Raw genomic sequence first — 27,966 nt, forward strand, 5'->3', positions numbered from 1 at the left:
ATAATTCCGTTCTGTGAAATTAAACATCATTGTGTTATTTTTTTAATAACACTTTTATTTAAAAGACATATAATTCGAATCAATTTAAAAGTTTGCTTTCAAATGGTTTTCATAATATATATATATATATAAATATATATATATTTTTTTAATTATGTGTTTTAGGACCAACCCGTAAAAATAATTTACAATTGTATTTTGATTTGTTAATTTTAGGATTTCACCCGTGGTATACTCTCCCGTTTTAGATAATTTTAGAAATTAAGAAAAGATCCGAATGACTCAATTTCGGGTCAGAATAAAAAAAAACGATCTGATTAATTGCGCAATTTGTTTTTCAAAAATGTTAATATAAATTGCAAACATACTTTTTTTCTTCATCAACTGAGTAATATATGTCCGTTTAAAAATAATTTGAATCATAACATATGCAGAAAAAACTAAAATTTACTATATGTATATATTATAATAATTCAAAATAATTTAAATATAACATCAAATAAAAGTGAAATGAGAATCATATATTTATGTTTAAAATCCGGGTCAAAATTAAAAAAAAAAAAAAAACAAAACTGACCCAGAAAAAGAGCAAATATGTACTTTAGATTGTACATATTTTTTTTTCTTTATTGATTGAGTAATATATTTCCGTTTTAAAAAATTTGAAACATAGCATATGTAGAAAAAAATATAAAATTTTATTAACTATATATATTTTATAATAATTCAAAATAATATAAATATAAATCAAATAAAAGTGAAATGAGAATCATATATTTTTGTTTAAATTAGGTAGAGAAGTTTTAAGAAATTAGCTCAAATTTGTTATATTAGCATTAAATCATCATATTTGGTTTCCTTATATATAAAAATAAGAAAGAATATGCCATAAATAAAGAGTTTAGGTGTAGTCATTAGTTGAGAAAATGTATATTTTTAGAATTTATTAATTAATTTCGTTTTTGAATTTTGCCAAAAATAAAGAAAGATCCGATTGAAGATTTCCGGGTCAAAATCACAAAAAAAATCCGACCCAAGTGGAAAGAGCAAATTTGTACTTCAAAAATGTTAAGTAGATAATTTAAAATTTTGGAAAGTTAAAAATTGTGTTTTAGAAAAAAAAAAACTTTCTACAGCCAAAAAAATGAATTATGGAAATATTTTGGCTGTGAGAAAAAAAAGGAAAGGTAAAGCTTCTAAAGCTTGATTGGATCTATTTCAATGCTTTAGAAAATTTTTTGCTTTGTAAAGACTCTAAAGCACTTACCAATCATGCCCGTTGTGTTTCATTATTAGGTCGTCAAATTAATTTCTTAAATTATAGGGTCTTTTTTGTTATTTTGTGAAAATCAAATATCCTTCTTTCAACATTCTGAATGACTACCGACTAGCTAGGGTCTTTTTTTTTGTTATTTTGTTAAGGTCACCGTTTCAAAAATAATTTAGGGAAAGTTAAATGTTCTTCTTGCAAAATTAGGTTTAGACTTAATAAAAGTCAAATATTATTAACCCTATGCGATATGAGGAGACCAAGCGTTTCGTATTCCTCTAGTCTAAAACTTGGAAGCTTTTAAACTTGTGGCTGTCTCTTTCTTTCTACCTCACTCTGAGAGGTAAGTAAATAGTTAAACTATTTTGATAGTTCTACTTCTTTATTCTCTTGACTTTGTTCGTATTCACAGTGGAATCTTAATACTTATATTGGTTTGGTTTCTCTTGATTGTTATTTGATTTTATTCGATTTATGAAAGTCTTTGTGTGTAGGAGTCATCATCAAAATCAATGGGGAAGCAAGTTGATAATAAGACGATTACTTGGGTGATTAAAAATTTCTCCTCTTTGCCATCTGCATCAATTCAATCTGATCAATTCGTTGTTGGTGGTTGCCAATGGTAAGAAAAGAAATTGTTTTGTAATGTTTTCCGTAGAGTTTAGGTTTAGCTGATTGTTTTTTCTTTGCATTTTGTTTGCAGGTGTCTTCGGGCCTATCCCAAGGGAAATAATTTGGCTCTCTATTTAATCGTTGCTAATAATGAATCTTTCCCTATTGGATGGAGAAGACACGCAAAATTTTCTTTTACTTTAGTAAATCAAAAATCAGAAAATCTCTCCATACTAAGAACAGGTTATTGTTCTCTATGCTTATTATTTTATGGTTTATGTTAGTTGTAAACATAAACCAATTTTCGTAAATCAATTTTCGGACCAACTCTCCCAACTAAACTGTTATTGTTTTCGCTTGCTACTTAAGAAGTGTTATTTTTTTTTATGGAGCTTGCTACTTAATAGTTTATCTTAGTTTTATGCTTCTGTGTAAGTTATCAACATTAACATTAAAAGAAATTTTCAATTTGTTAGTGTTAGTGTACCTCCTGTCTTATTGACAATTTGTTTGTTTTTAACTTAAAAATGTAACTAATGAGATGATTTTTTTTTTGTGATTTTGCAGAATCACAACACTGGTTTGATCAGAAGTCTACTAGCTGGGGGTTTCAAGACATGATTCCCCTCTCTGAACTTCATACCAAAGAGGGATTTCTGGTGAATGGAGAACTCATTGTTGTTGCCAGGATAGATGTTCTTGAAGTTGTAGGAAAATTAGATGTTTCACAGGTATCTTCATCAGTACTGGAAACCGTAGATGTCAATGGGTTTCAAGTTCTTCCTTCACAGGTAAGAAATTTTGAATAATTATATAGCACTTTATGTTATGTAGTAGAAATCCCAGGTATTCTAACGAATATGAAAAATACTTCTTACAAAAAGTATGAAAAAAACAAGTAACTAGTCTCTCAGTATATAGTTCAGTTTCTTCAAATATACTAGTTTCAGATATGCTTTATACATCCTTTCCACTCGCACGTAGAATCAGTGAATCGTTTGTTCGAAAAACACCTAGATATTGCATCAAAATTTCGTCCAAAGAATCCATATATGAAGACGGCGTACATGAATGTCCTTATAAGCTTAACCAAGACGCTGTGCCAATCGCCTCAAGATCTCTCCAATGAGGATATGTCTGGTGCAGGCGCTGCATTGACATATTTGAGAGAAGCAGGGTTTAAGTTGGATTGGTTGGAAAAGAAACTTGGTGAATTAAAGGAAAAGAAGAAGAAAGAAGAGACGTCTTTGAAACGGCTGCAAGAAATGGAGGAACAGCTTACACCGTTGAAGCGGAAGTACTTAGATCTAGAAGCTCAGATAGATAAGGAGAAGGCAGAGTTGTTGGCAGCTCGAGCTCCTCTCTCCTCGAATGAAGACAATGTCGTCTGATATTGACTTGAGAGTTCTTATTTGTTTGTGTTCTTTGATATTTAGGTTCTGCTTGGTGTTCTTATTTTTTTGCTTGCGTCTTGATTTCGAAATGAGAACACTCTTAATTTGGAAACGTTTTGCAGTTGAGGGATCTCTAGGTAGCTTGACTATGATGCCTATATCATCCGTCGGATCATATATTGATTCGTTATCATGGAAAAGTATTACATCCCAAAGCTTTTTGCTCAAGCCTTAACTAAGAACTTGAACATCTGGTTTCTCTTCTTCATTCAACAGTTGGAATTTAAGAAATAAAAAGTAGAGAGTCAATTAACTTTTATTCATGCTGATTATGCATATGAAGATGTTTGGAGATATTGATGATGAAACAATAAACGTCAATGGGTTTCAGGTTCCTTGGTAAGTAGTAAATAATTTAAACCTAATTTGTGCCAGTTGCCTTATGAGCTAACTGATGAAGACTTGTATGAACCAGAATACGCTTTTTTTTTATCTGAAAGATTAAAGATGAATCTTGGGAGGGTTTTAGTTGGATTGATTAAAGATGAAGCTTGTGAAGGTTTACGTGAAAAGGAAGCAAGAGCGAGACAGAAGATTGTTAAGGTTTACTTGTATCATAAGTTTCCACGTTTTGCAGAAAAGTATTTTGCCGTTTCTTTAATTGCCCTATGTTTCTTGAAGAAAACCTAATAAATTTTGTGTCTGAACAAGTAGTGACACACGAAGACTCACGGTCAAAATAGCATGTTGATGACGTTGACACCAATAATATTGTTGAATCTCACCAAATGCTTTGATACGATCAGACGAATCATAAATAGAGGAGCCACGAGTTCTTGTGTATGTATGTGAAAGAAAAAAAATGAAGTTGAAGATAAGAAGAAGAAATCATGTAACTAGTTTTAGGAAGTTAGAGAGAAAGGAAGTAATCTTATTCAGTTTTAAGAATTAATTAGGTTTCCTTTTTATTGGTTAAAGAGATTAGGAAATTTTCTTTTCTCAATTATGTTAAACTTTTAGCTATAACTATATGTAATATTTAGAGAGCTAACGATTCAATGTAGAGGTTAAATCTCAACTAAGTATTGCCTTTATTCGGTTTCCCTTTTTTCATGATCCTGCAGTTAGAACCCTAGAAGCTTTGGTCGTAACAATGTCAAAGATAGTGGAGAGCAAATCAACAGTAGAGAGTAAATCGATAGTTTCTCATCCTGGTACTGCATATGATGAGGATTGGGACAATGATGAAATCGTGAGCATAAACGGGTTTTGGATTTTCCGATCACAGGTAAGTAAATATATCAATCAACTTTGATTACATATGTTTCTATGGACAATAGTATATGGTTTGGTTTCCATTACTTTTGTTTACAGTTAGATCTAGCGAAACGAATCTTTGAGAAACATCCAGAGACGGCATCAAATTTTTGTCTAAAGAGTGAATTTGCCAAGGAAACATACTTGACTGCGTTACTAGATCTCATCGACATGATGAACATGTTACCTCAGCAATCACTCTTTGAAGCCGAACTAAAAGAAGCACAAAACACAATTTTGGACCTGGAAGCCGCCGGTTTCAAATTGGATTGGTTGAAAAGGAACCTTGAGGAGATTCGTTTTACTAAGAAGAAAGTGAAGGACCGCACGGCTCGGATGAGAGAACTAGACCGAAAGATCCAGAAGCATTTGGAGGAGTTGTCAGTCCTTCAAGAAGAAATGAAGAAGGAGCAGTTTGAGGCTATGTGTGACAAACCTGAATATCATTTAGACTCACTTGTTTGAATGAAGTCATATGTGATTCTAGTGAACCAAGTACCAAATAAACTTGTAAACACAAAGGCAAAGAGTTTATTGCTTTTAAGCCTTACTTGTTTCAGAAGATTCCATTAGCTTCAAGGGTTTTCTTTTTCTCTCAACTTCTATAAAGAGAGGGCTTACATATCTTACAAGTATAGTTGTATTGTCTTGCCTTTATACACATATATTTTCTTTTTCTATTTTTGATCTTGGATCTTGATCAAAGAGGTAAAAAAATTATAAAAGTTTTGATTACTTCGGCGATGAGGCACAACTTCTGTGAACAGAACACTCTCCATGTGTAAAATGGTGAACGAAATATATCAATTTGATTATTTTATTTTCTCTAATCCGGCTACAACTGGTAATACTGCATTAAGTTACAGAATAATTGAATAAACTTAAGATTAAATCAAACTGAATCATACAAAAAAATAATATGCAAAATGGAAAATCGAGAAATGAAATAAACTACAAACTACCCATTTTTCTGTTTAGTTAATTTGTATTTGCATTGGCTTTATATGTAACACCTAGAATGATGTTTTATTTCGTAATTCTACAAGTGTTTTATTAATCAAAACCTTTTTTTTTTTGAGGCAAAACGTATGATTTCAAGATTTACTTTTTTCTTAAAAAGTAGAAGTAAATAATTCATTAACCAAATAAGTGGGTATTTAGTAGTTTTTTTTTTTAGTCATAATGATCTGTATATTACATTCAAACTGCATCATTCATCAATGGAGAATCCAAGGAGGAGAGCCAAGTACAAAGAACAACAACATATACAAACTGTCAAGCATAAGTATCATACATCACATTCTAAAACTTCAAAGCAGCAACAAAATGGTAACTTGGTATTAGCAAAAGCATAATGACTCTCAATAGGACCAAATATTAAAGCTTCAGAGCTTGCAATTGATCTTATTGCATCCACCATAAGCTTGCATTATGATTGCTTCTTGTTCACCATCTTCATACAAACCATGATTAGTAGTAGAAAGTTGTCAAAAAGTTACTGAAGGTCTTCCAACCTTTGAAACTGAAGCTTCACTCAGTGGCGGAGCCAGAAATTTTGTTTATAGGGGTCATAAAACATTTAAAAAATTAGGCCTAAAAAAATTTTTTTATTATAAATATATGTATATATATAATTTTTAAACCTAAATATTTCATATTTCATCTTTCAAATTAAAAATATTCACAGTTTATCTTCTTTAGTTGTATCATCAAAACTTTTTTTTAGTTGTTTTTTTTTTTAATCTTGATTCATGACTTTTAGGAAAAAAAATTCTAAGAACAATGTTGAAAAGAATGTAGAAATTAAAACAGTATATGTCTAAAAAGAAGAAAAAAAATCGATATGTTAATAGGTTTTTTTAATAAGAAAAAAATATTATAGATTTTTAAGTAAACCAAAATGTAAAAAAACATTAAGATTAAATGACAAAATGAATATGCATGGGGTCAAAGACATGAATATATCACATAACATAGGGGTCATTGTGAATACTTTAACCCAAAACATATAATTATTGTAGAAGATTACCTTATAATTAAAAAAAATCTAAAAATGTTATGGGGGTCAACTGACCCCCCTAGTTGTACGTTGCCTCCGCCACTGGCTTCACTGCGTAATTAACATCAGAGTAAACCATAAAGATGTCCAAAAAGTAATCCATCATCTTCCACTTGTTTGATCTGAAGTAGATCCTTTCTTAGCTAAAAACTAAGGAGGATGACCAACCACTGGATAAAACCGGACCCCCTTATCATTGCAACATTGTCTAGTGTTTCTCTCAATTGTAGCTTAATTTTAACAGATTTCATAGTGAATTATCTGCTGATATCATCTTATTTGGATCATTTAAAAATGCAACACAGCTTCAATATTTTTCTAGACGGAAACGTAATGTCTTTGTGTCTGAACAAGTACTAGTAGAACACAAATAATTAATCATCGGTCTTGCAATGTTTTTTAATTAGTAATAATGAGAAATATCAAATCACGATGAGCCAAATCTGTTCACTTTTGCTCACGTTATTCGAGATTCATGCATCGTCTTGAGAATTGTATCTCTTTTCTAGGAAGAAACACATTACATAATGGAAGTTATTACTCAAATATGTACTAGCACTTTTACCAAAAAAAAAAAAAATATGTACTAGCTTTTCTTCAACAGTACTGGAGACTAAATCTCAAATAAGTATTGCCGTATTTTAGTTTCTATTTTTCATGTTCTGCAGTTTGTTTCCCAGAAGGCTTGGTCGTATCAATGTCGAAGATAGTAGAGAGTAAATCAACACTTTCTTATCCTAGTACTTCACATTTTGGCGATTTTGACACTGATGAAACCGTGAACATAAACGGTTTTTGGATTTGCCGATCACAGGTAAGCATCACATCAATCAACTTTGATTTTGTTTCTAGGAAAAAAATATATAAAGTTTTTGTCTTTTAAAAAAAGTAAAATAATATTCTTCAGGTTCAACATTAGAAAAGATGTAAAACGAATCGTTTGGTTTCCATTAATATTTTGTACAGTTAGGTCAAGCAAAGCTAATCTTTAAAGAACATCCAGAGACGGCTTCAAATTTTTGTCTAAAGAGTTTCTTTGCCAAGGAAACTTACTTGACTGCCCTTTTAAACCTCATCGACAAGATGAACATGTTATCTCTACAATCTCTCTCCAAAGACGATCTAAAGGAAGTAGACAACACAATTTTGGATCTTGAAGCCGCTGGTTTCAAACTGGATTGGTTAAAAAAGAAATTTGAGGAGATTCGTGTTATTGTGAAGAAAGCGCAGGACCGTGAGGCTCGGATGAGAGAACTAGACCGAAAGATCCGTAAGAAGATGCATGAGTTGGTGGTTCTTGAAGACAAAATGAAGAAGGAGCAGCTTGAGGCTAAATCCGAAGAACTTGGATATTATTACGACTTTTTTATTTGAAGGAAGTTGCATGTGATTCTTGTGAACCAAATACTCGTAAACACAAAGATGAAAAGTCTATTGCTTTCAAGCTTTCATTGTTTGAGAAATTTTCCATTTGGTTTAAGGGTTTTCTTTTTCTCTCCATGGTAAAGAGAGAGCTTACGAATCATTGCACAAGTATCGAAGAAGTTTGTCAGATCTAGTTATATAGTTGTCTTTTTTTTTTTTTTAGATATGATTTTGATGTAAAAAATGGTAACAAATTGCATTTCTCAAATGTGTAGAGACAGAAAGAGAAACAAAAAAAAAAAGAAAATTGATTGATTTTGTTCAACATTTGTTGCCAAAGGTAGACCTTGAGTTTGTGGTCCTATGTATCCAATAACAACAATGAGGCGATCTGCCCCTAGTTAATATAAAACAAGGCAGTACTTGCCCCTAGCATCGTATCTAAAACAAAGTATTGGGAGAACCGGAGATCGACCGAGATCGACGATCGAGATGATCGCCCAAGATTATGGGAATCATGAAGATCGAGAAGGATCTAGAAGATTATCATAAATTAGTTTAGGAATATTTACATTTATCTTTAAAGTATTATTCACATTTATATTTATCTTAAATTAGGAAACTTAGATTAATCTCATCTCTATATAAGAGAATGTATTTTGTATTTATTCTTATGAGAGTCTATTATAATTCTTCCTAAACACTTTTGTGTTCTTACTCTCATCAATTTATCATGGTAGCAGAGCCAAGATCCTTTCTGTGGATTTTGGATCCGTTACGTTAGCTTCCGCAAAGAAAAAAAAAAATCAGTTTCGGGAACAATGATGTTTTCTCGCCCTCGCGAGTTTAACTTCTCTTTTTGATTAAACTACTCGCCCTCGTGAGTTATTTTTTTTTAGTCTCACCATCGCGAGCAACATCCGAACCTCGCAACCGCGGGTGTTATTTTTATTACTTGAACCCTACGATCGGGTATAAACGTCGATGACCTAACGGCTGGATTTTGTGGCCGCTTTGAACCCTACGATCGGGTATAAACGTCGATGACCTAACGGCTGGGTTTTATAGCCGCCTTGAACCCTACGATCGGGTATAAACGTCGATGACCTAACGGCTGGGTATTGTAGCCGCTTTGAACCCTTCGATCGGGTATAAACGTCGATGATGACCTGACGACCGGGTATAAAAGCCGTTATTCTGAAGACTTGTCCAATCTCAAACGTGTAACCACGTATGAGCTTGTCGGGGGGTATTGGGAGAACCGGAGATCGACCGAGATCGACGATCGAGATGATCGCCCAAGATTATGGGAATCATGAAGATCGAGAAGGATCTAGAAGATTATCATAAATTAGTTTAGGAATATTTACATTTATCTTTAAAGTATTATTTACATTTATATTTATCTTAAATTAGGAAACTTAGATTAATCTCATCTCTATATAAGATAATGTATTTTGTATTTATTCTTATGAGAGTCTATTATAATTCTTCCTAAACACTTTTGTGTTCTTACTCTCATCAATTTATCACAAAGGCCTGACGTTGAAGACCCAGATGTTGTGGTCCTATGTATCCAATAACAACAATGAGGCGATCTGCTCCTGTCCAATTATCCCACCAAAACATTGATGATTCACCATGAGAAGCAGCCAATGACCTCAGCTTGAGGAGTTTTCTCCAAATATATGAGCCTATGGTTCCTTCGCGAACACTCCAAAATGATATACGTTGGAGAATAGATATCGACGAGCCCAAGGTACCCCGTACCCATAAAGAACCTGAGGCAGTGAACTTAGTGCAAAAGATAAAACTATGACTGGAACCGATATATAATTGAGATATACGAATAATATTCTCTCTCTTATCCAGCCTAACCCTATCGAACCCTATAAAGCTTCAATTGCTTTCGATGAGTCTCACAACCAAGACTTCATCTCTATATAATAAAAGCTTAAAAACAAACACCATAGGAAAAGGAAATAAAACCTTAAAGACGTAAACAGTTTCCTAAATCAATAATATAAATCCTGAATAAAAAAAAAAACCGATCCAAATAAAAGAAAACATATTATTGACGACCGCTTGAAGATTATAGTCTCGGCTAGATTTTGTCGGTGATATGCGTTTCCAAAGAAATTATTTCACCATCCACAATTGCTTCATTTTCTACAAGCATCACATTCGAAGAGATTTGTAGGAACAATTATGAAAAGGAGAGTATGATTTGCTTGTGGATACATAATCCTTTTGCCTTTACATGAAGGCTTCATGTAAAGATATTCGTGATGAGAATTTTGCCGTGTACCCCTTTATCTAAAGGTGTTGCTTGGACATATGGTAGGGTTGTACTCATATTGGTCTCTAATCATATTGAACTAGCACTATCTGTAGAAAACAAGAGGAGGCTAGGTTTAGAAGAATGTTTTTCTTTCTTATTGATTCATACGATTACATCACGTTCTATATATACAAAAAGATACTAGGTTAAATAACTTGGAGATCAAGTTATTCTTTACAAGATATTCTCCTAAATATATTCATTAACAAATATATGGATATATCCCAATACTCTCCCTCAAGTTGGAGCATGAAGATCACAAATGCCCAACTTGGACGATAAACCTTCAAACGGAATGCGACCCAAAGCTTTAGTAAGCAAATCGGCTAATTGATCATGAGTGTTGACATGAATCATAGTAAGCATTCCGTTCTGAACAGCATCACGAACAGCATGGCAGTCTCTCTCAATGTGCTTAGTACGCTCGTGAAAAACCGGGTTGTTGGCAATATGAATAGCAGCTTGACTATCGTAAAACAACTCAATCGGTTTCGGTTGCGGATATCCCAAATCTTCTAACAATTGTTTCCACCACCGGACTTCATTTAAAGCATTGCGCATTGACCGATACTCGGCTTCAGCGGAAGAATGAGAGACGACATCCTGTTACTTTGTCTTCCATGAGACTGGAGAGCCACCTAAAAACATCACATAGCCACTCAACAAACGTCTAGACGTTGAACAAGTAGCAAAATCAGAGTCACAATAAGCCGTGAGTGTAAGGTCAGAATCCGAGCTAAGTAACACACCACGGCCCGGAGAGCCTTTTAAATAACGCACAACACGGAGCGCAGCATTCCAGTGATCAATACGCGGAGATTGCATAAACATTGACAAGATGTGAACCGAGTAGCTAAGCTCAGGACGAGTGGTAAGAAGATAAATCAAACGACCAACTAACCTTTGATACTCCTCCGGATGAGAAAGAAGCTCACTCGTGTTCAGCTCCAATTTATGATTTTGCTCAATTGGAGTAGGGGAAGGTCGGGAATGAAGAAGACCGGCCTCAGTGATGATATCAAGTGCATATTTTCGTTGAGAGTGATAAATGCCTTCGGAACTCCTTGCAATTTCAATCCCAAGAAAATATTTGGCTTTGCCTAAGTCTTTCATATGAAAACACCTTCCCAAATAATCTTTAAAACTTTGAATCATCCGTGAATTGTTGCCACAAATCAACAAGTCATCAACATATATCAAAACCCGCAGGTCAACTCCTGCACGCGAGAGTGTAAAGAGTGAGTAGTCCGAATATGATTGCACAAAGCCAAACTTTGTCAAAGCAGAAGAAAGCTTCGCAAACCAACAACGAGGAGCTTGCTTAAGCCCATATAACGATTTATGTAGGCGCAGAACTTTCTTAGAATCCGAATGACGAAAACCAACTGGTAGTTTCATATAAACTTCTTCATCCAAATCTCCATGGAGAAATGCATTGTGCATATCCATTTGGTGTACTTCCCATTTTTCAGCCGCCACAATACGCAACAAACCACGAACCGTCTTCATCATAATAACAGGAGCAAATGTCTCATTGTAGTCCTTCCCCTCAACTTGACGGTTTCCACAAGTGACTAAACGAGCCTCATAGCGCTCAACCGTACCATCAGCATGCAACTTGATTTTATAAACCCACTTGTTATTTATAGCCTCTTTTCCCGGAGGTAAATCGACAATACTCCAAGTACCACTGTCTTCTAGAGCCCCAACCTCCGTGCCCATAGCTTTTGTCCAATGAGGATCAAGCATGGCTTGTTTATAAGAGGTCGGTTCGACGCCATCAAGAACAGCAGCTAAGAAAACTTTATGCTGTGGAGAGAACATGTCATCAGAAATATAACTAGTGAGAGGATACGAAGTGTTACCTTGGACCGAAGACGAGGAGACTGAATTATGTTCGGGAGAGACGAGATGGGGTTCTTCGGGGCAGCGAGTAGCATGATCAACATAATCTTTTAACCAAACTGACAGAAACTTAGCTCTTTTTCCTTGACCCAAATCTTCATTTTCTGTTGTTGGTACTGAAGTGGTAGGCGTGGACTCCTCCGATAATGCCTCCGGTGAAGAACACGGAGAGGAAGTCGTCGTGGCCAAGCTCATATCAGCACCATTGTCGTGTGACGAAGATGATGGGTTATGTAAAACAGGTTCATTTTGAGGCTCACTCCCCCTGTCTTCAAGAGTAGGTGATAGATCAATAACCCAATCCTCATCAACACCCGCATACGTAACTAGTTCCTCAACCAAATTTACTGAATATGGAAAAATATTTTCTTGAAACACCACATCTCGCGACACCAAGAACTCATTTGTTTCCATGTCATAGACTTTCCAGCCTTTCTTTCCAAATGAATAGCCCATGAACATACATTTCCGACTTCTCGGTCCAAATTTATCTTTGTCTCTCAAGCGCCTGTGAGTGTAGCACAAAGAATCAAAGACCCGTAGTTGGTCATAGGATGGTGAGACGCCATGAAGTAGTTCATACGGAGTCTTCCCGTTAAGCACTTTTGACGGAGTCCTATTTATAAGATATGCAGCCGTTAAGATAGCTTCTCCCCAAAAAATAACCGGCAAATTGGCTTGAAAAAGAAGAGACCGAGCAACATTTAAGATATGGCGATGTTTCCTCTCAACGCGTCCATTTTGTTGAGGAGTGTCAACACACGAAGTTTGATGAACAATACCATTTTCTTTGAAATAAGAAGAAAGACACATGAACTCCGTTCCATTGTCACTTCTCACCATACGAACTGATTTACCGAATTGTTTCTCGGCATACACACAAAAATTCTGTAGAACACTTCGAACTTCGGATTTTTCTAATAAGAGGTATGTCAATACCTCTCTAGAAAAATCATCAACAATCGTTAAAAAATACACTGCTCCACAAGAAGCTGGAACTCGATATGGTCCCCATACGTCAACATGAATCAATGAGAAACATTCCGTTGCTTTATTAAAACTTTCAGAAAAAACTTCTCTTGTTTGCTTAGCCCGGAAACAAACGTCACATGGACTCGGACTAGTTATTGTAGAAACACTAGAATTCATAGGTAAAGATGAAAAAACTGAATAAGCCGGATGTCCAAGCCGACGATGCCATAACGTTGAATCACACTGCACTTCAACCTTGTTACTCCGTACCGCTGCCACATCCGCAAAGTAGTAAACCCCATCACACTCTTTCCCAGCTCCAATCAGCGTCCTCGAAGCCGGTCCTGCAAAACACACAACGTATCAGTAAATAATGCCACACATTGAGTCTGTTTGAGAAGCTTAGAGACGGATAAAAGAGAGCAATTGAGATCTGGAACATATAACACGTCACGCAATGTTATTTTATCGGAAACTTGGAACACGCCAATACTCTCGGAGATTGTCTTACTCCCATCAGCAAAATTAATGGAGCAAACTGAAATAGGAGTGATATTGAGTAGCAAAGACAAATTCCCAGTCATATGATGGGATGCTCCCGTGTCAAGAATTATCTCCTCAGAAATCTTACCCGATACCAACTTACCAGAAAGCTTATCGGAGTTTACGTTTCCTTTTACAATCGCCATCTGCTCAATGGCCTTCTATTGTTCACCCGTAAAGGATGGAAACGCCGAAGCATGAGGACTGGTAGCATGAGCCACTGTTGCGAAGCCACGGCCCCGACCAGAAGACCCTGAAGTGAGACCACATCCCCGACTCGAGCCGCGACCACCACCAGCCTTGTTTCTTTCGATCCACCACTCTGGATAACCCACAATCTGCCAACAAAATTCTTTCTCATGCTCTGCCCTCCCACAGTTAGAACACGCGAAACTGCGTTCTCTGTTTTTGATACCATTCGGAGAAAAACATGTTGCAAAACCAGAGACATCACCAGTCACAAGAGAAGAGTCAGAACCCGGCGATTCACGACGAGTAACAAAGCCGATAGCATCTTGCTGCTGTTCCTTCTTCTTCGATGCGACAAGTCTCTGTTCTTCTCGAATCACCTTTACAGAAGCTTGTGCGAGATCAGGCATAGGGTCAGCATTTGTGATTGCACAAATCACATTACCAAAACGGGACTCATCAAGACCCATTACAAACTGATGAACCTTCTCATCCTCTCTCTCTTTTGCAAACTTCTCACTAGCACCACAAGTACAGACCGGGAGAGGACGATAAGTGTAGAGCTCATCCCACAAAACCACCAAACGTCCGTAATAATCAATCACGGATTGGCCATCTTGACGACACGCCGCAAGCTGACACACGATCTGATGCGTACGCACCTTGTTCCCAACCGGGAATCTTTTCTTCAAATTATCCCACAACTCAGCTGCATCGGAAATGAAAGACACCGTGGAACGAACCCTCGGAATTATTGAAGTCCTCAGCCATCCAATAACCATTGAGTTCACACTGGTCCACGATTCCATCTCCGTACCGGCAGCCGTGGGCTTCTTGATTGAGCCATCAATAAACCCTAACTTCCTTTTAGCTTTAAGAGCGTTGAGCATCTCCGTAGCCCATTCTGCATAATTTTGTCCAGTCAATTGAACAAAGGATATCATGGAGCTTGGGTTATCACCGGAGAACAGTGAATACGGCGTCAACTTGGTGCCGTCAATCACCTCAGGAACCAACGCTTGTCCTTCTTCAGCCATCGAAACAGATCTTAATCAAAGATCAAATAAAGAAACAGGGGAATAAAAGGAAAACAGAGAATTTGAAAAACAAAAAAAACGATGAATCAGAATCGTGGCTCTGATACCATGTAGAAAACAAGAGGAGACTAGGTTTAGAATAATGTTTTTCTTTCTTATTGATTCATACGATTACATCACGTTCTATATATACACAAAATACTAGGTTAAATAACTTGGAGATCAAGTTATTCTTTACAAGATATTCTCTTAAATATATTCATTAACAAAGATATGGATATATCCCAATACTATCCTTAATCGTCTGAATGCTTTACCAGGTTTACCTTTGTGTTTGTTTTTTCTTGTACACCGTTTACTTTTGTGTTACTTGTAAAAATTCATCTGTTAAATAGAACCACGCAACCCGTATCGCAGATCATAATTCTTTAGCATCGTTTGGACGAAATTTCACATGAATCGAATATCTAACTTGAAGTTCTATAGTGAATTAATTAAGGTGTATATGTGGGTTTTATATATTACTAGTGTGATCGATACGTAAAAAACAATTACTAGCGATATATCTTAGAGACTAATACTTGAGAATTTCTTAGAAACCTCATAACTTTTTTTCTTGTAGAGAATTTGTTGGGGTCGGATTCCATCCTTTAGCGCCAAGCCAGACTTAGAATACTTCGGGAGTCTTTCGGCGATCGCCTCGGGGTATCGCTTCATTCACCTCGGGATATCCATCTAATCGATCTAGTATACCCGAGCCCGTCGCCTCGGGAATACCTTTAACAAGTAGTCTCGAGTACCCGAGCCCTTCGCCTCGGAGATACTCGAAATTAGACGTTTCAAGCACCCGAGCCCTTAGCCTCGGGGATGTTTGAACGTTATGTCTCAATCACCCGAGCCCTTCGCCTCGGGGATACTTAAACAAGACGACGAAGGCACCCGAGCTCAATTGCCTCGGGGGCACCCGAGCCCTTCGCCTCGGGGATACTTAAACAAGACGACGCAGGCACCCGAGCCCAATTGCCTCGGGGGTACCCAAGCCTGGTCGCCTCGGAAGTTTCTGAGCCCATCGCCTCGGGGACACCCGAAGAAGCCATCCTAGAATGCCCGAGCCAGTCCTTCATGTGTACCCGAGCCGGTTGCACAAGTTCCCCGAGGCGAAGTCTTCATTATCGCCCGAAGCAAAGACTTAGCAAATATCCTTCTCTAAAGGTATCATTTCCAAGCAAGTTATCATTTCCGAAAAAGAAGGATCATTTCCGATAAACTCGGAAATGATAAGGAAGAATCGCGAAGGATCAACTCAAATCAGGAAATCTTCCGAAAACTCCGAAGAATAAGGAAATTGTCCTAATCCGCGATATTCCGGCCGACTTCAAGATAAATGGAAATCTTCCGAGAATATCGCTGGAGAGGCGGCTTATCATCCCTATATAAAGAGACTCAAGGCTCAAACGAAGGGAGAGGCAATATCGCTCTAGAAATTATACTACGCAAAGCTCTCACAGCACAAACACTTTTTCTTTTACGATCAAACTCTTGTACGATCAAAGTCATCTTTTTCATTAATAATATCAAAAACACCATCTTTGGTATCAATCGTTTCTGTTGTTCTTTGAGAATTCACGATTATCGTATCCCTAAAACAAAACCCTAGACAAATCTTGATTGTGTTAGTTTCGACTTCCACAGTTTGGCGCCGTCTGTGGGGAGATGGTACGCGGCAGAAGGTTCTTACCATAATGGGTGGATCGCCATACTGTCCTGACACTGTCGCGGCAATCAAAGCTTATCAACGCCGAGCCGAGACACCTAGCAACTGGACAAGACCCTTCGATCGACCTAACGACGTGATCACATTCGAAGAGAGCGAGACAAACGGGCTCGACATGCCTCATAACGATCCCATCGTCGTCACATTAGCGATAGGAGACCACGATATTTACCGAGTGTTAATCGACACCGGCAGCACCATTGACGTGATCTTTCGCGAAACGCTCCAACGAATGAACATCGACATGTCACAGGTGGTTCCGACCCCGAGGCCTGTCCTCGGATTTTCAGGGGAAACTTTGATGACGCTTGGGACCATCCAACTACCAGTCCGAGCCGGCGGGATAACAAAGATAGTCAACTTCTCAGTCACCGATCGACCTACCATCTACAACGTCATAATGGGAACCCCGTGGTTAAATCTAATGCGAGCTGTCGCATCAACATATCATCTGTGTGTCAAGTTCCCGACCCCTAATGGCGTGAAAACGATATGGGGGAGTCAGAAAAATTCTCGGATGTGTTTCATGGCAGCACACAAGCTCCGAAACCCTGTCACTGAAGTGAAGGCTGAAACGGATCATAAGAAATCGAAACTTGGCCGGAGTGAAGAGAAGGCTATATCTAAACAGTTATAGCAATTACAGATCGAGGAGGCGCGCGAGGAGAAGAAGCCTACCTCGGATCCTGTAATCTCCATTAGCCTCGACGACAAACGGCCTGAACGATGTGTGGAAATTGGCAGCGACTTGACCGAGGAGATCAAGACCGAGCTCATCTCATTCCTCAAGGAGAACATCGACACCTTCGCCTGGTTGGCCGAAGATCTACCTGGGGTAAGCATCGACGTAATCTGCCACGAGCTGAATGTTGACCCATCTTTCAAGCCCATCAAGCAGAAGCGAAGAAAATTGGGTCGGGATCGTGCAGATGCAGTGAACGCTGAAGTAGAAAAGCTCCTAAAGATTGGCTCGATCTCTGAAGCAAGATATCCAGACTGGTTAGCAAATCCTGTCGTGGTTAAAAAGAAGAACGGCAAGTGGAGAGTCTGCGTTGATTTCACCGATCTGAACAAAGCTTGCCCTAAAGACAGTTTTCCGCTCCCACATATCGATCGTTTAGTGGAAGCAACCGCGGGAAATAAGTTGCTATCATTCATGGATGCTTTCGCAGGATACAATCAGATTCTCATGCATCCCGACGATCGCGAAACGACAGCATTCATCACAGACCGGGGTATCTATTGTTACAAAGTCATGCCCTTCGGACTCAAGAACGCCGGCGCGACGTATCAGCGACTCGTCAACAGGATGTTCTCCGAACAACTCAGGAAGACGATGGAAGTTTATATCGACGACATGTTAGTCAAGTCCCTTGAAGAAAGCGATCACATAGCCCATCTGCGCGACTGTTTTCGTCAGCTCAACAAGCACAACATGAAGCTTAACCCGGCAAAATGTCGTTTCGCGGTAAAGTCTGGAGAATTCTTGGGATATCTCGTAACTCACCGAGGCATCGAGGCAAACCCAAAGCAAATCGATGCCCTGCTGAACATGCTCTCACCACAGAACAAGCGCGAAGTCCAACGTCTCACCGGGAGAGTCGCGGCCTTGAACCGATTCATCTCGCGGTCCACTGACAAATGCCTGGCTTTCTACGATACCCTGCGCGGGAACAAGAAATTCGAATGGACCGATCGCTGCGAAGAAGCTTTCCAGGAACTGAAGAAGTATTTGGCTAACCCACCGGTGTTAGCGAAACCAGTCCCAGGCGAGCCATTATTTCTATATATCGCAGTCTCTGATACAGCTATAAGCGGAGTCATAGTCAGGGAAGACAGAGGGGAGCAGAAGCCGATTTTTTTACGTCTCGCAAACTTTCACCGACGCGGAAACACGCTACCCGCAAACTGAAAAGCTCGCCCTCGCCGTAGTAATGTCAGCTCGGAAGCTACGGCCATATTTCCAGTCTCACTCGATTGTCGTCATGGCGCCCGTATCACTCCGAACCATCTTGCACAGTCCGAGCCAATCAGGACGCCTAGCCAAGTGGGCAGTAGAACTCAGCGAGTATGACATCGAATACAGAAACAAAACATGCGCAAAATCTCAAGTCCTGGCCGATTTTATCATCGAGCTGCCAACGGAGAACGTCCGAGAAGAATCACCCGACGCCGTTTGGATCCTCCACGTCGACGGCTCATCCTCAAAACAAGGTTCTGGCGTCGGAATCCGCCTCGCATCACCAGAGGGTGAAATCCTTGAACAATCCTTCCGGCTAAATTTTGACGCAACTAACAACGTGGCTGAGTACGAAGCGCTGATAGCAGGACTTAAGCTGGCTCGGGGACTTAAGATCAACAAGCTGCGAGCCTTCTGCGACTCCCAGCTCGTGGCTAATCAATTCAATGGAGAATACGCGGCTCGCGACGAACGAATGGAAGCATATCTTGCTCTCACGCAAGACTTGGTAAAACAGTTCGGAGAGTTCGAATTAACCAGAATTCCACGAGGTGAGAACACATCGGCCGATGCCTTAGCGGCTCTAGCTTCAACCTCCGATCCAAATCTGAAGAGGATCATACCGGTCGAGTTCATCGAAAAACCGAGCATTGAAGATAATAGCAAAGATCAAGTTCTGACAGCTCGGGAGACAGAAGAACTGGAAGAAATGGACATCGAACAGCCAGACCAGCAGACTACGGACGCAACCGAGCCCGAATACGGAAGCGACGCCAAATGGATCGGAGCCATCCGAAGCTACATAGCCGATGGAGAAGTTCCTACTGAAAAATGGGCAGCTCGGAAGCTTAAGGCCAAAGCGGCTCGGTATACTCTGATCGACGGAGAGCTCTTTAAATGGCGATTTTCTGGTCCTCTCCTTATCTGTGTCGAAGGAAACGAAGCTCGGAGAGTCATGGAAGAAGTTCACGGCGGATCTTGTGGAAACCATTCTGGCGGAAGAGCTCTGGCTATAAAGATCAAACGCCACGGATATTTCTGGCCGACGATGGTCAAAGACTGCGAGAAATTTTCTCAACGGTGTGATAAATGCCAGAGGCACGCACCAACCATTCATCAACCCGCCGAGCTCCTCTCTTCCATCACTTCGCCTTATCCGTTCATGCGATGGTCCATGGACATCATCGGACCTCTACACAACTCCAAACAGAAGAAACTCGTCCTCGTACTAACAGACTACTTCTCCAAATGGATCGAGGCAAACTCCTACGCCAGCATCAAGGACGCGCAGGTCGAAAACTTCGTCTGGAAAAACATCATATGCCGCCACGGGATACCTTATGAGATCGTTACGGACAACGGATCGCAGTTTATTTCGGCTCGGTTCGAAGGATTCTGCGAGAAATGGGGAATTCGCCTCAGCAAATCTACGCCTCGGTATCCCCAGGGGAACGGACAGGCCGAAGCGGCAAACAAGACGATTCTCGACGGAATAAAAAAGCGCCTCGACGCAAAGAAAGGCCGCTGGGCCGACGAATTAGAAGGAGTACTCTGGTCACACAGAACCACGCCGCGGCGGGCCACGGGAGAAACACCCTTCGCCCTTGTCTACGGCACGGAGTGTGTGATTCCCACCGAAGCCGAGATCCCGGGACTGAGAAGACGTTTTCTCCCCGAGCAGGAAAATTCCAACACTCAGATGATGCTAGACGAGCTGGACTTAATCGACGAAAGAAGAGATTCGGCTTTGGTCCGAATGCAGAACTATCAGAATGCGACGGCTCGGTATTACAACTCTCACGTTAAACATCGCCGTTTCCACGAAGGAGATCTCGTACTGCGCAAAGTTTTCCAGAATACCGCCGAGCAGAACGCAGGCAAACTCGGCGCGAATTGGGAGGGACCTTACACGATCGCAAAGGTAATCCGTCCCGGCGTCTACGAACTCATCAACATGAACGGCAAAGCGGTACCTAGATCCTGGAACGCAATGCATCTAAGGAAATACTACCGCTAAAAACCTAAGGTACGCATGTACTCGAACTACGGGGTGGCTTGATCCCTGAAAAGGGTACGTAGGCAGCTCGTCCTCGGACGAGTTCAGCTACCCCCCCTAATTAAAAAAGGGGGGAGTGGGTCCGTATACTTATATACTCCCACTAAATTTTTCAAATTCACTAAGTTTTTACCCTTCGGGTTATCAATCTTATCCACCTCGGAGATTTTAACGGTCATCTTATAGATCTATAAAGCTAAAAGTTCGTTCGGACGATGGCCACGCCCTCGGACAGAAAAAGCTCTTTTCACCGCCTCGGTTACAGCGCGCTATATAAATAGTCGAGATGGTTCGGTTGGAGATATCCTGCCATAAAAAAATCGTCTTCAGAAAACCCAGTTGACTTCTACACTGGTGCCCCAGTTCGCTTCTAAGCACTGGCTTCGACTATATCAGCTCGGGTCGCAACCGATAAAGATTAGTCCTTAATCAAAACCCAGTTATCCTAACACTGGTGCACGATTCATTTCACGTTCGGCTCGAAAGATAAGATGTTTGGATTTAACTTCTTAACGACCAATTCTTAAACTCGGTTAACTTAACACCGGTGCATGATTCAGTTCGGAAAAATGTTTAAGAAAAATACTTGGACATAATATTCAAGGGATAAAGCCGTCCAGGCGTGTCTTACAAAAAAGGAGAATAAAAAGACATCTCGGGATCAGATCGAATCTTGGTTAACCGGCGAAACTTGAGCTACCTCGGTACCTCGGTTCGAACCCGACTGGTCGGCAACGCCTATCGCAGCTGCGGCACCCTCTATCGAACGATTCCCGAAGCTTTCGTCGACAGAATCCGGGGAAACCGGAGGAAGCTTCAAGTCCTCTCGCAGCTCGGTCCCGAGACGGACGTACTCATCCTCAGCATCTCCATATTCAGTCGTCCATTGAAGGACCTCGGCTTTCTCATCCTCCACCCTTTTCCCTTCCTCCAGCTCGGCTATCAGCTCAGCATTGGCCCGCGCTTGCACCAAGTACATATAGCGCGTAGACACCTTCCCGTATTGATCCATCTTTGCCTCGATAGCCTTGATCTTCTCGGCGAACTCCCTTTTGGCCGCCCTCCGCTCTCTGATAACCTCCTTCTCCCGGAGAGCCTTCTCTTCGGTAAATAAACGATGAAGGCGTGCAATCTCAGCCTCGAGCTTTCTCCGAGTTCGCAGGCTATCCTCCGAAGCCTTCAACCGCTCCACCTTCTCGGCCTTGGCTGATTCCTCGGCCTCTTGTTTAGCTGCCATCGCCTCGGAAATCCTAGCCTCTACTTCGGCCCGTGAGATCTCCGATTTTTCACGGGCGAGCTCGGATTTGAGAGCTCCAGAATCGTAGGCTCGGACCATGGAATTCATCAAGTTGAAGGCCTGCAATAGAACGATAATCGTCAGTAAACACATACGGAAACAATAGAAAAACACGCAAGGAACGAATCTATACCTTCAGAAATCCAGCGGCAGTCTCACGATAGTTTTGTGCCTCCAGCAAGGCCTCGGGAGCAGGAAGCGGCGGACCCGAACAAGAAGCGATAAGATTAGCCGAAGCTATCTTATCCTTGTAGATGGGAACTTCACCGCGGTTCCTCTTCTCTTTTCTGCGTCCTCCCGAGCTATCGCCTCGGGACCTCTTCCCTTTTGCCTTAGCCTTCGCCTCGGCACACAGAGCTACAATCGCCGAAGCCCCTGCTGCGGCGGGAACTTCCACATCCGGCTGAACATCACCAGAGGCCTCGGGCCTGGACAAGTCCGCAGTGACCCGAATCTCCTCAGTCGCCTCGGCACCATCGGCAGCCTGCGGATCAATGTTGACTTCAGGCGGAGTCGACGGACCGAAAGTCGCCTCGCAAACCCTTTTCTCCTCGGCCGCCTTTCTTTCGGCAGCTTTCTTCGCCCTCAAAGATTGCGCAGCTCCTTGCATTTCAATAAGGTGATCGAGACGGTGGTCGGATGATTCTGAAGAAGACTGGCAGGGAGCTCCGTGCAACAGACGCAAGGCTCTCTCGATTCTCTCCTGGGAGAAGTGTTTTGTCCAGTCGCACTTCCGAGCAATTAGTTCGTCGTGGAGATCTAGAAAACCTTCGGGAATGTCTTTGAGAAACGACGGGTTCCGATCTGCATGAACAAGAAAAACGGTTAGCGAAAAGTTTAAAGCAAACACAAGACAACAAATACGGCTTCGGGCGTAGTACCGATTTGTCTCCACTTTCCAACAACTTTCCCTAAGTAGTCCTCGTGGACACTATACTCATTCAAGGCTACGAAGAAGAAATGGTCGGTATATTTTTCATCCTTGCTCGGGAAACCGCCGATAACCCTCCTGTTTGGCCTCGGAGATATGTAAAATCTTTCGACAGGGCCCGGTATGCGCCGGATCTCTAGGAGATTCCTCAAGTGGCTTAGTTCAACCAGATTGACCGTCTCAATACTTCGGACTAAAATCCCCACTAGATGCCGCAAGCCTCGGGTCGTTATCTGGGATAAAGCAATCTTGTACGACCACAGAAACGCCAAGATCGGCCTCGGGATTGGAAGCCAAAGGTAGCAATGATAGAAGAACCCCTCGTAAAGGGTAAAAAACCCCTCGGGTGGATCATCGGCTCGCTCATTTGGAGTCGGGAGTCTCAGTTCAACCCCCTCGCTAAAACCGAACCGAGCCTTGAGATCCCGAAGGGAATCCTCCGTGCATAAAGTAGAACCTGGGGATCAGGTTTCCTGGCCTTCTTGGCTCGTTTTCTCTTCTGTTGACCCTTGGCTGCTTGGATTTTAGCTTGGAGCAACCTAGCCGCCTCGTCAGAATCGTAGTGAACCTCCTCGGCCTTAACAGGAAGTAGAGGCGCCTCGGGGGCATTTCGCCAGCATGAAACCCCAGCTTCGTCAGCTGCCGGTGGATGGACTTTCCTCCTGCTTAAAGTCGCCTCGGGATCATCAGGCAAATCCTGATCCCGAGCCACATCTGCAACCGCATCTTCCCGAGCGATGAAACGGCTCGGGTCTTCTTCCCGTGAAGCCGACTCTGCATCACTTCCACGGTACAACACGATCTGATGGTCCGCGGTACCCGCCTCGGGGTCGCTCGAGGAACTCCAGACCATCTTTCTCTTGTAGACGGGAAGATGAGTGTCGCCTCGGGGCGAATCGCTGGAATCAGATAGAGACATTTTCCGGCTCGGGAGATTGGAGAAGTTTATCGGAGGAACAAAGCCCGATAGATCGGAGAAATCAACCTAGATCTAATGACGGCGGCGCTACGACGGAAGTATAACGGAAAAATAGAGAAAATGCAAAAAACTCAAGATCAGAGAAAGAAGAGAACGAACCTCGAAAAATTTCCTTTGCAGTTGCGAAATGAGAGAATGAGTCCGGGACTTAACATTTATAGGGACTTAAGGCGCGTCGGGTACGAACCAAATAAAAACATCGCGTCCGCGTCTAAGGCGCGTCGGGCACACACAAATCGAATAAGATACTTCGCATCCGCGCCGATCTCGGGAATCAGCGAAAGGACTTTTCCACTTCTCGAGAAGGAATCCCAACCGTCACACGCCAAGAGAAGATGAAACGACAGAGGAATTCAAACCGCCAAAGGGACCGAACTATTCATAGAAAACGGCTCGGCCTAATTGTCACAGCTCGTCATGCTCGGTTCTCCAAACTAACGAGCTGGGGGGCTAACTGTTGGGGTCGGATTCCATCCTTTAGCGCCAAGCCAGACTTAGAATACTTCGGGAGTCTTTCGGCGATCGCCTCGGGGTATCGCTTCATTCACCTCGGGATATCCATCTAATCGATCTAGTATACCCGAGCCCGTCGCCTCGGGAATACCTTTAACAAGTAGTCTCGAGTACCCGAGCCCTTCGCCTCGGAGATACTCGAAATTAGACGTTTCAAGCACCCGAGCCCTTAGCCTCGGGGATGTTTGAACGTTATGTCTCAATCACCCGAGCCCTTCGCCTCGGGGATACTTAAACAAGACGACGAAGGCACCCGAGCTCAATTGCCTCGGGGGCACCCGAGCCCTTCGCCTCGGGGATACTTAAACAAGACGACGCAGGCACCCGAGCCCAATTGCCTCGGGGGTACCCAAGCCTGGTCGCCTCGGAAGTTTCTGAGCCCATCGCCTCGGGGACACCCGAAGAAGCCATCCTAGAATGCCCGAGCCAGTCCTTCATGTGTACCCGAGCCGGTTGCACAAGTTCCCCGAGGCGAAGTCTTCATTATCGCCCGAAGCAAAGACTTAGCAAATATCCTTCTCTAAAGGTATCATTTCCAAGCAAGTTATCATTTCCGAAAAAGAAGGATCATTTCCGATAAACTCGGAAATGATAAGGAAGAATCGCGAAGGATCAACTCAAATCAGGAAATCTTCCGAAAACTCCGAAGAATAAGGAAATTGTCCTAATCCGCGATATTCCGGCCGACTTCAAGATAAATGGAAATCTTCCGAGAATATCGCTGGAGAGGCGGCTTATCATCCCTATATAAAGAGACTCAAGGCTCAAACGAAGGGAGAGGCAATATCGCTCTAGAAATTATACTACGCAAAGCTCTCACAGCACAAACACTTTTTCTTTTACGATCAAACTCTTGTACGATCAAAGTCATCTTTTTCATTAATAATATCAAAAACACCATCTTTGGTATCAATCGTTTCTGTTGTTCTTTGAGAATTCACGATTATCGTATCCCTAAAACAAAACCCTAGACAAATCTTGATTGTGTTAGTTTCGACTTCCACAGAATTGCTTAATGATGATATTTAAGAGAATTTAGGTTCTTGATATGAATGTGCCATATTCCTCTCAAATCACATCAAAATAAATGTTAGTTCCATTTAAGTTTTACGGAAAACGTTATTTTTCATGAGACATGTTATTCTATTTCAAACCCATTAATCAATTATAAATTCTCACATCCATCTATGTAAACAATTCATATATTGTTAAAAGAATTAATATGTTTGAAAAAAGAAAATTAATATGTTACAAAAAAAAGCTTGCTCTTTGCATAACATTTAAATGCATAGCAAAATTATCCTAAAACTAAGTCGCAACATTTATTTGTACTTATTTTACTCCAAAATCTTTGACAAAAAAAAAAAAAATTTACTCCAAAATTTTGTAACCCCATTTAATTATCTGAAATTTACCTAGTTTGACCCAAATCTTTTTTTTTTTGTTATCCGAAATTAATTATAGCTCAAAAGAGTCGTTCCTGTGGAATGTTGTTTACAAATGTGATATGAAGCGGTTCTGTACGAATTTTTCGTGCCAGATGATCCGCTTTTACATTAGCATTGCGAGAAATTAAAGATAAAGAGAATGATGAGAATTCTTCCTTGTCGCTCTGAAATTCCTCCAATTACACTGAAAACGCCGGTCATTCGGTTGGAGAAGACACCATCTTAACCAGATCATAACAGTCTGTAAGGAACTCTACCTCTTGATTATCTGCACCTATCATACACTTCATCGCCCAGAGAAGGGCCTCGAAATCGATATGTAATGGAGATAAACTTCGACGGAGATTTGCAGCTCCCATGGTTGGCGGTTCTCCGTTTGATGATGTACAAAACCATCCTGGACCAGAGAACTTATCACTTTCTTTCCACGATCCATCCACAAAGCAACGACATCCTGAATAATTCGAGTCAAGTGAAGTATTCCCCACTCGAGACCAATTTACCATTCCACAGTACCATGAGTTTCATGATGAAGCTCAATTTGGGCAGACTGCCATAATTTGCTTCTTTTTCCGCTAACCGTAATACCTCCAACGGATCTTTATCAATATTTTCAAATATTTTTTCATTCCTTGCTTTCCATATATACCAGATAATCCATGGAAAGGCTGAAGAGTCAAAGTCCAAAGGTATTCTCCAAAATAAATGGTCCAAATTCGCAAAAATAGACTCCGTTGGAAAAATTCCCATTGCTGTAAGAATCTGAGTAGTTTGACCCAAATCTTAGGAAAAATAACTAGATTAACACCCAAATATTGTGGTATACTAGAATAACACAAATTTTGTGTTAAAAGACCAAATACTCATTTTATTTTCAATTCTATTAAAATAAACTAATTAACATATAATAATTAAATTAAATAAAAAATTAGAAAAAAACAAAACGAAAAAAAATATATAAAACGAAAAAAATACAATAAGAATTTTTTTTTTAAAAAAAAACAAAAAACAAATATTAAACAAAAAAAATTCAAAACAAAAAAAAATTAAATTAAAAAAATTATATATATAACGAAAAATAGAAAACAAAAAAAAATTGAAAAAAAATGAAATAAAAAATAAAAAACGAAAAAATTAGAAATTAAAAAAAATAAATATATATCTAAAACAAAAAAAAAACTTAATCATATATTAATGAGGAGAAAGCCACACATGAGCCATTTAATGTAAATAAATCTGTCGCGGTAAGAATATGTTTGTCATTACCTTATTATGCAGATTAAAATTTTATTTTCATCGATAAAACTGTCATCAGATGACATATTTTTTTATATACTATCTGAAATCTGTCGTAATATAAAAAAAATCTGTCATAACATAAAACATTTCGGTTGCAAATATATGTCATTCTAGCAATTTTTATTTTTAAATAACAAATCTGCTATCACACTCCAGATTTTTGTTAAAACAAAAAAAACTGTCATAACATAAAATAAATCTGCTATCACTAATAAGTCAAATTAGTAATTATTTTTTCATTAACAACTCTGCTACATTATGACAGATATTTATCAAAAAATATAAGTCTGACGCCACTGAAACAATAAATCTGCCACATATTTGAATAAATCTGTCAAAATTACAAAAGTCTGTGGTGTCATCATAAAATAAGTCTGTCGTAGAGAAAGAATCTGTTACAAATTAAATATCTGTCGTAACCTATTTCAAGTAAATCTGTGGGTGGAAAAAAATCTGTCGCAAAAAATCTGTCGTAGACAAATAAGTCTGTTATGGAAATTAAATCTGTCACAACTTATCCAACAGACTTTTCAAATAATTTTTTTTTCCTAATAGTTTTTGCCCACGTTTTTATTATTTATTTAAGGGTAATTTTGACTTTTTTTTTTATTCCTAACAAAGAGAGAAAAGGTATTATGGTCACGAAAATAACTCATTTAAACCTTAAATTTTTTAAGACATTCTAGTAATTAAAGTCATAATTTG

The 27,966-nt window shown here is 40.0% G+C and overlaps 3 protein-coding genes and 1 pseudogene across 3 annotated transcripts; 3 read left to right on the forward strand and 1 right to left on the reverse strand.

Annotated features, from left to right (window-relative positions):
* The first annotated feature begins 1,554 nt into the window (after positions 1-1,554).
* Positions 1,555-4,037, forward strand: LOC9319759 (MATH domain and coiled-coil domain-containing protein At2g05420). Its single transcript, XM_021033336.1, has 6 exons — positions 1,555-1,613; positions 1,765-1,892; positions 1,974-2,125; positions 2,450-2,673; positions 2,804-2,807; positions 2,867-4,037. Exons 2-6 carry the CDS (start codon positions 1,783-1,785, stop codon positions 3,271-3,273), a joined length of 897 nt encoding a protein of 298 aa, XP_020888995.1. The 5' UTR covers positions 1,555-1,613; positions 1,765-1,782; the 3' UTR covers positions 3,274-4,037.
* A 311-nt stretch (positions 4,038-4,348) lies between these two features.
* On the forward strand, positions 4,349-5,180 carry LOC9319760 (annotated as a pseudogene).
* A 1,661-nt stretch (positions 5,181-6,841) lies between these two features.
* LOC9319761 (MATH domain and coiled-coil domain-containing protein At3g58280) lies at positions 6,842-8,099 on the forward strand. Its single transcript, XM_002883648.2, has 2 exons — positions 6,842-7,466; positions 7,619-8,099. Exons 1-2 carry the CDS (start codon positions 7,350-7,352, stop codon positions 8,024-8,026), a joined length of 525 nt encoding a protein of 174 aa, XP_002883694.1. The 5' UTR covers positions 6,842-7,349; the 3' UTR covers positions 8,027-8,099.
* A 13,356-nt stretch (positions 8,100-21,455) lies between these two features.
* LOC110230098 (uncharacterized protein At3g60930, chloroplastic-like) lies at positions 21,456-22,701 on the reverse strand. Its single transcript, XM_021032088.1, has 2 exons — positions 22,225-22,701; positions 21,456-22,151 (listed from the first exon to the last, which is right to left on the reverse strand). Exons 1-2 carry the CDS (start codon positions 22,699-22,701, stop codon positions 21,456-21,458), a joined length of 1,173 nt encoding a protein of 390 aa, XP_020887747.1.
* Between the last annotated feature and the right edge of the window lie 5,265 nt (positions 22,702-27,966).

Source organism: Arabidopsis lyrata (assembly GCF_000004255.2).
Source record: "Arabidopsis lyrata subsp. lyrata unplaced genomic scaffold ARALYscaffold_3, whole genome shotgun sequence".
NCBI lineage: Eukaryota > Viridiplantae > Streptophyta > Magnoliopsida > Brassicales > Brassicaceae > Arabidopsis > Arabidopsis lyrata.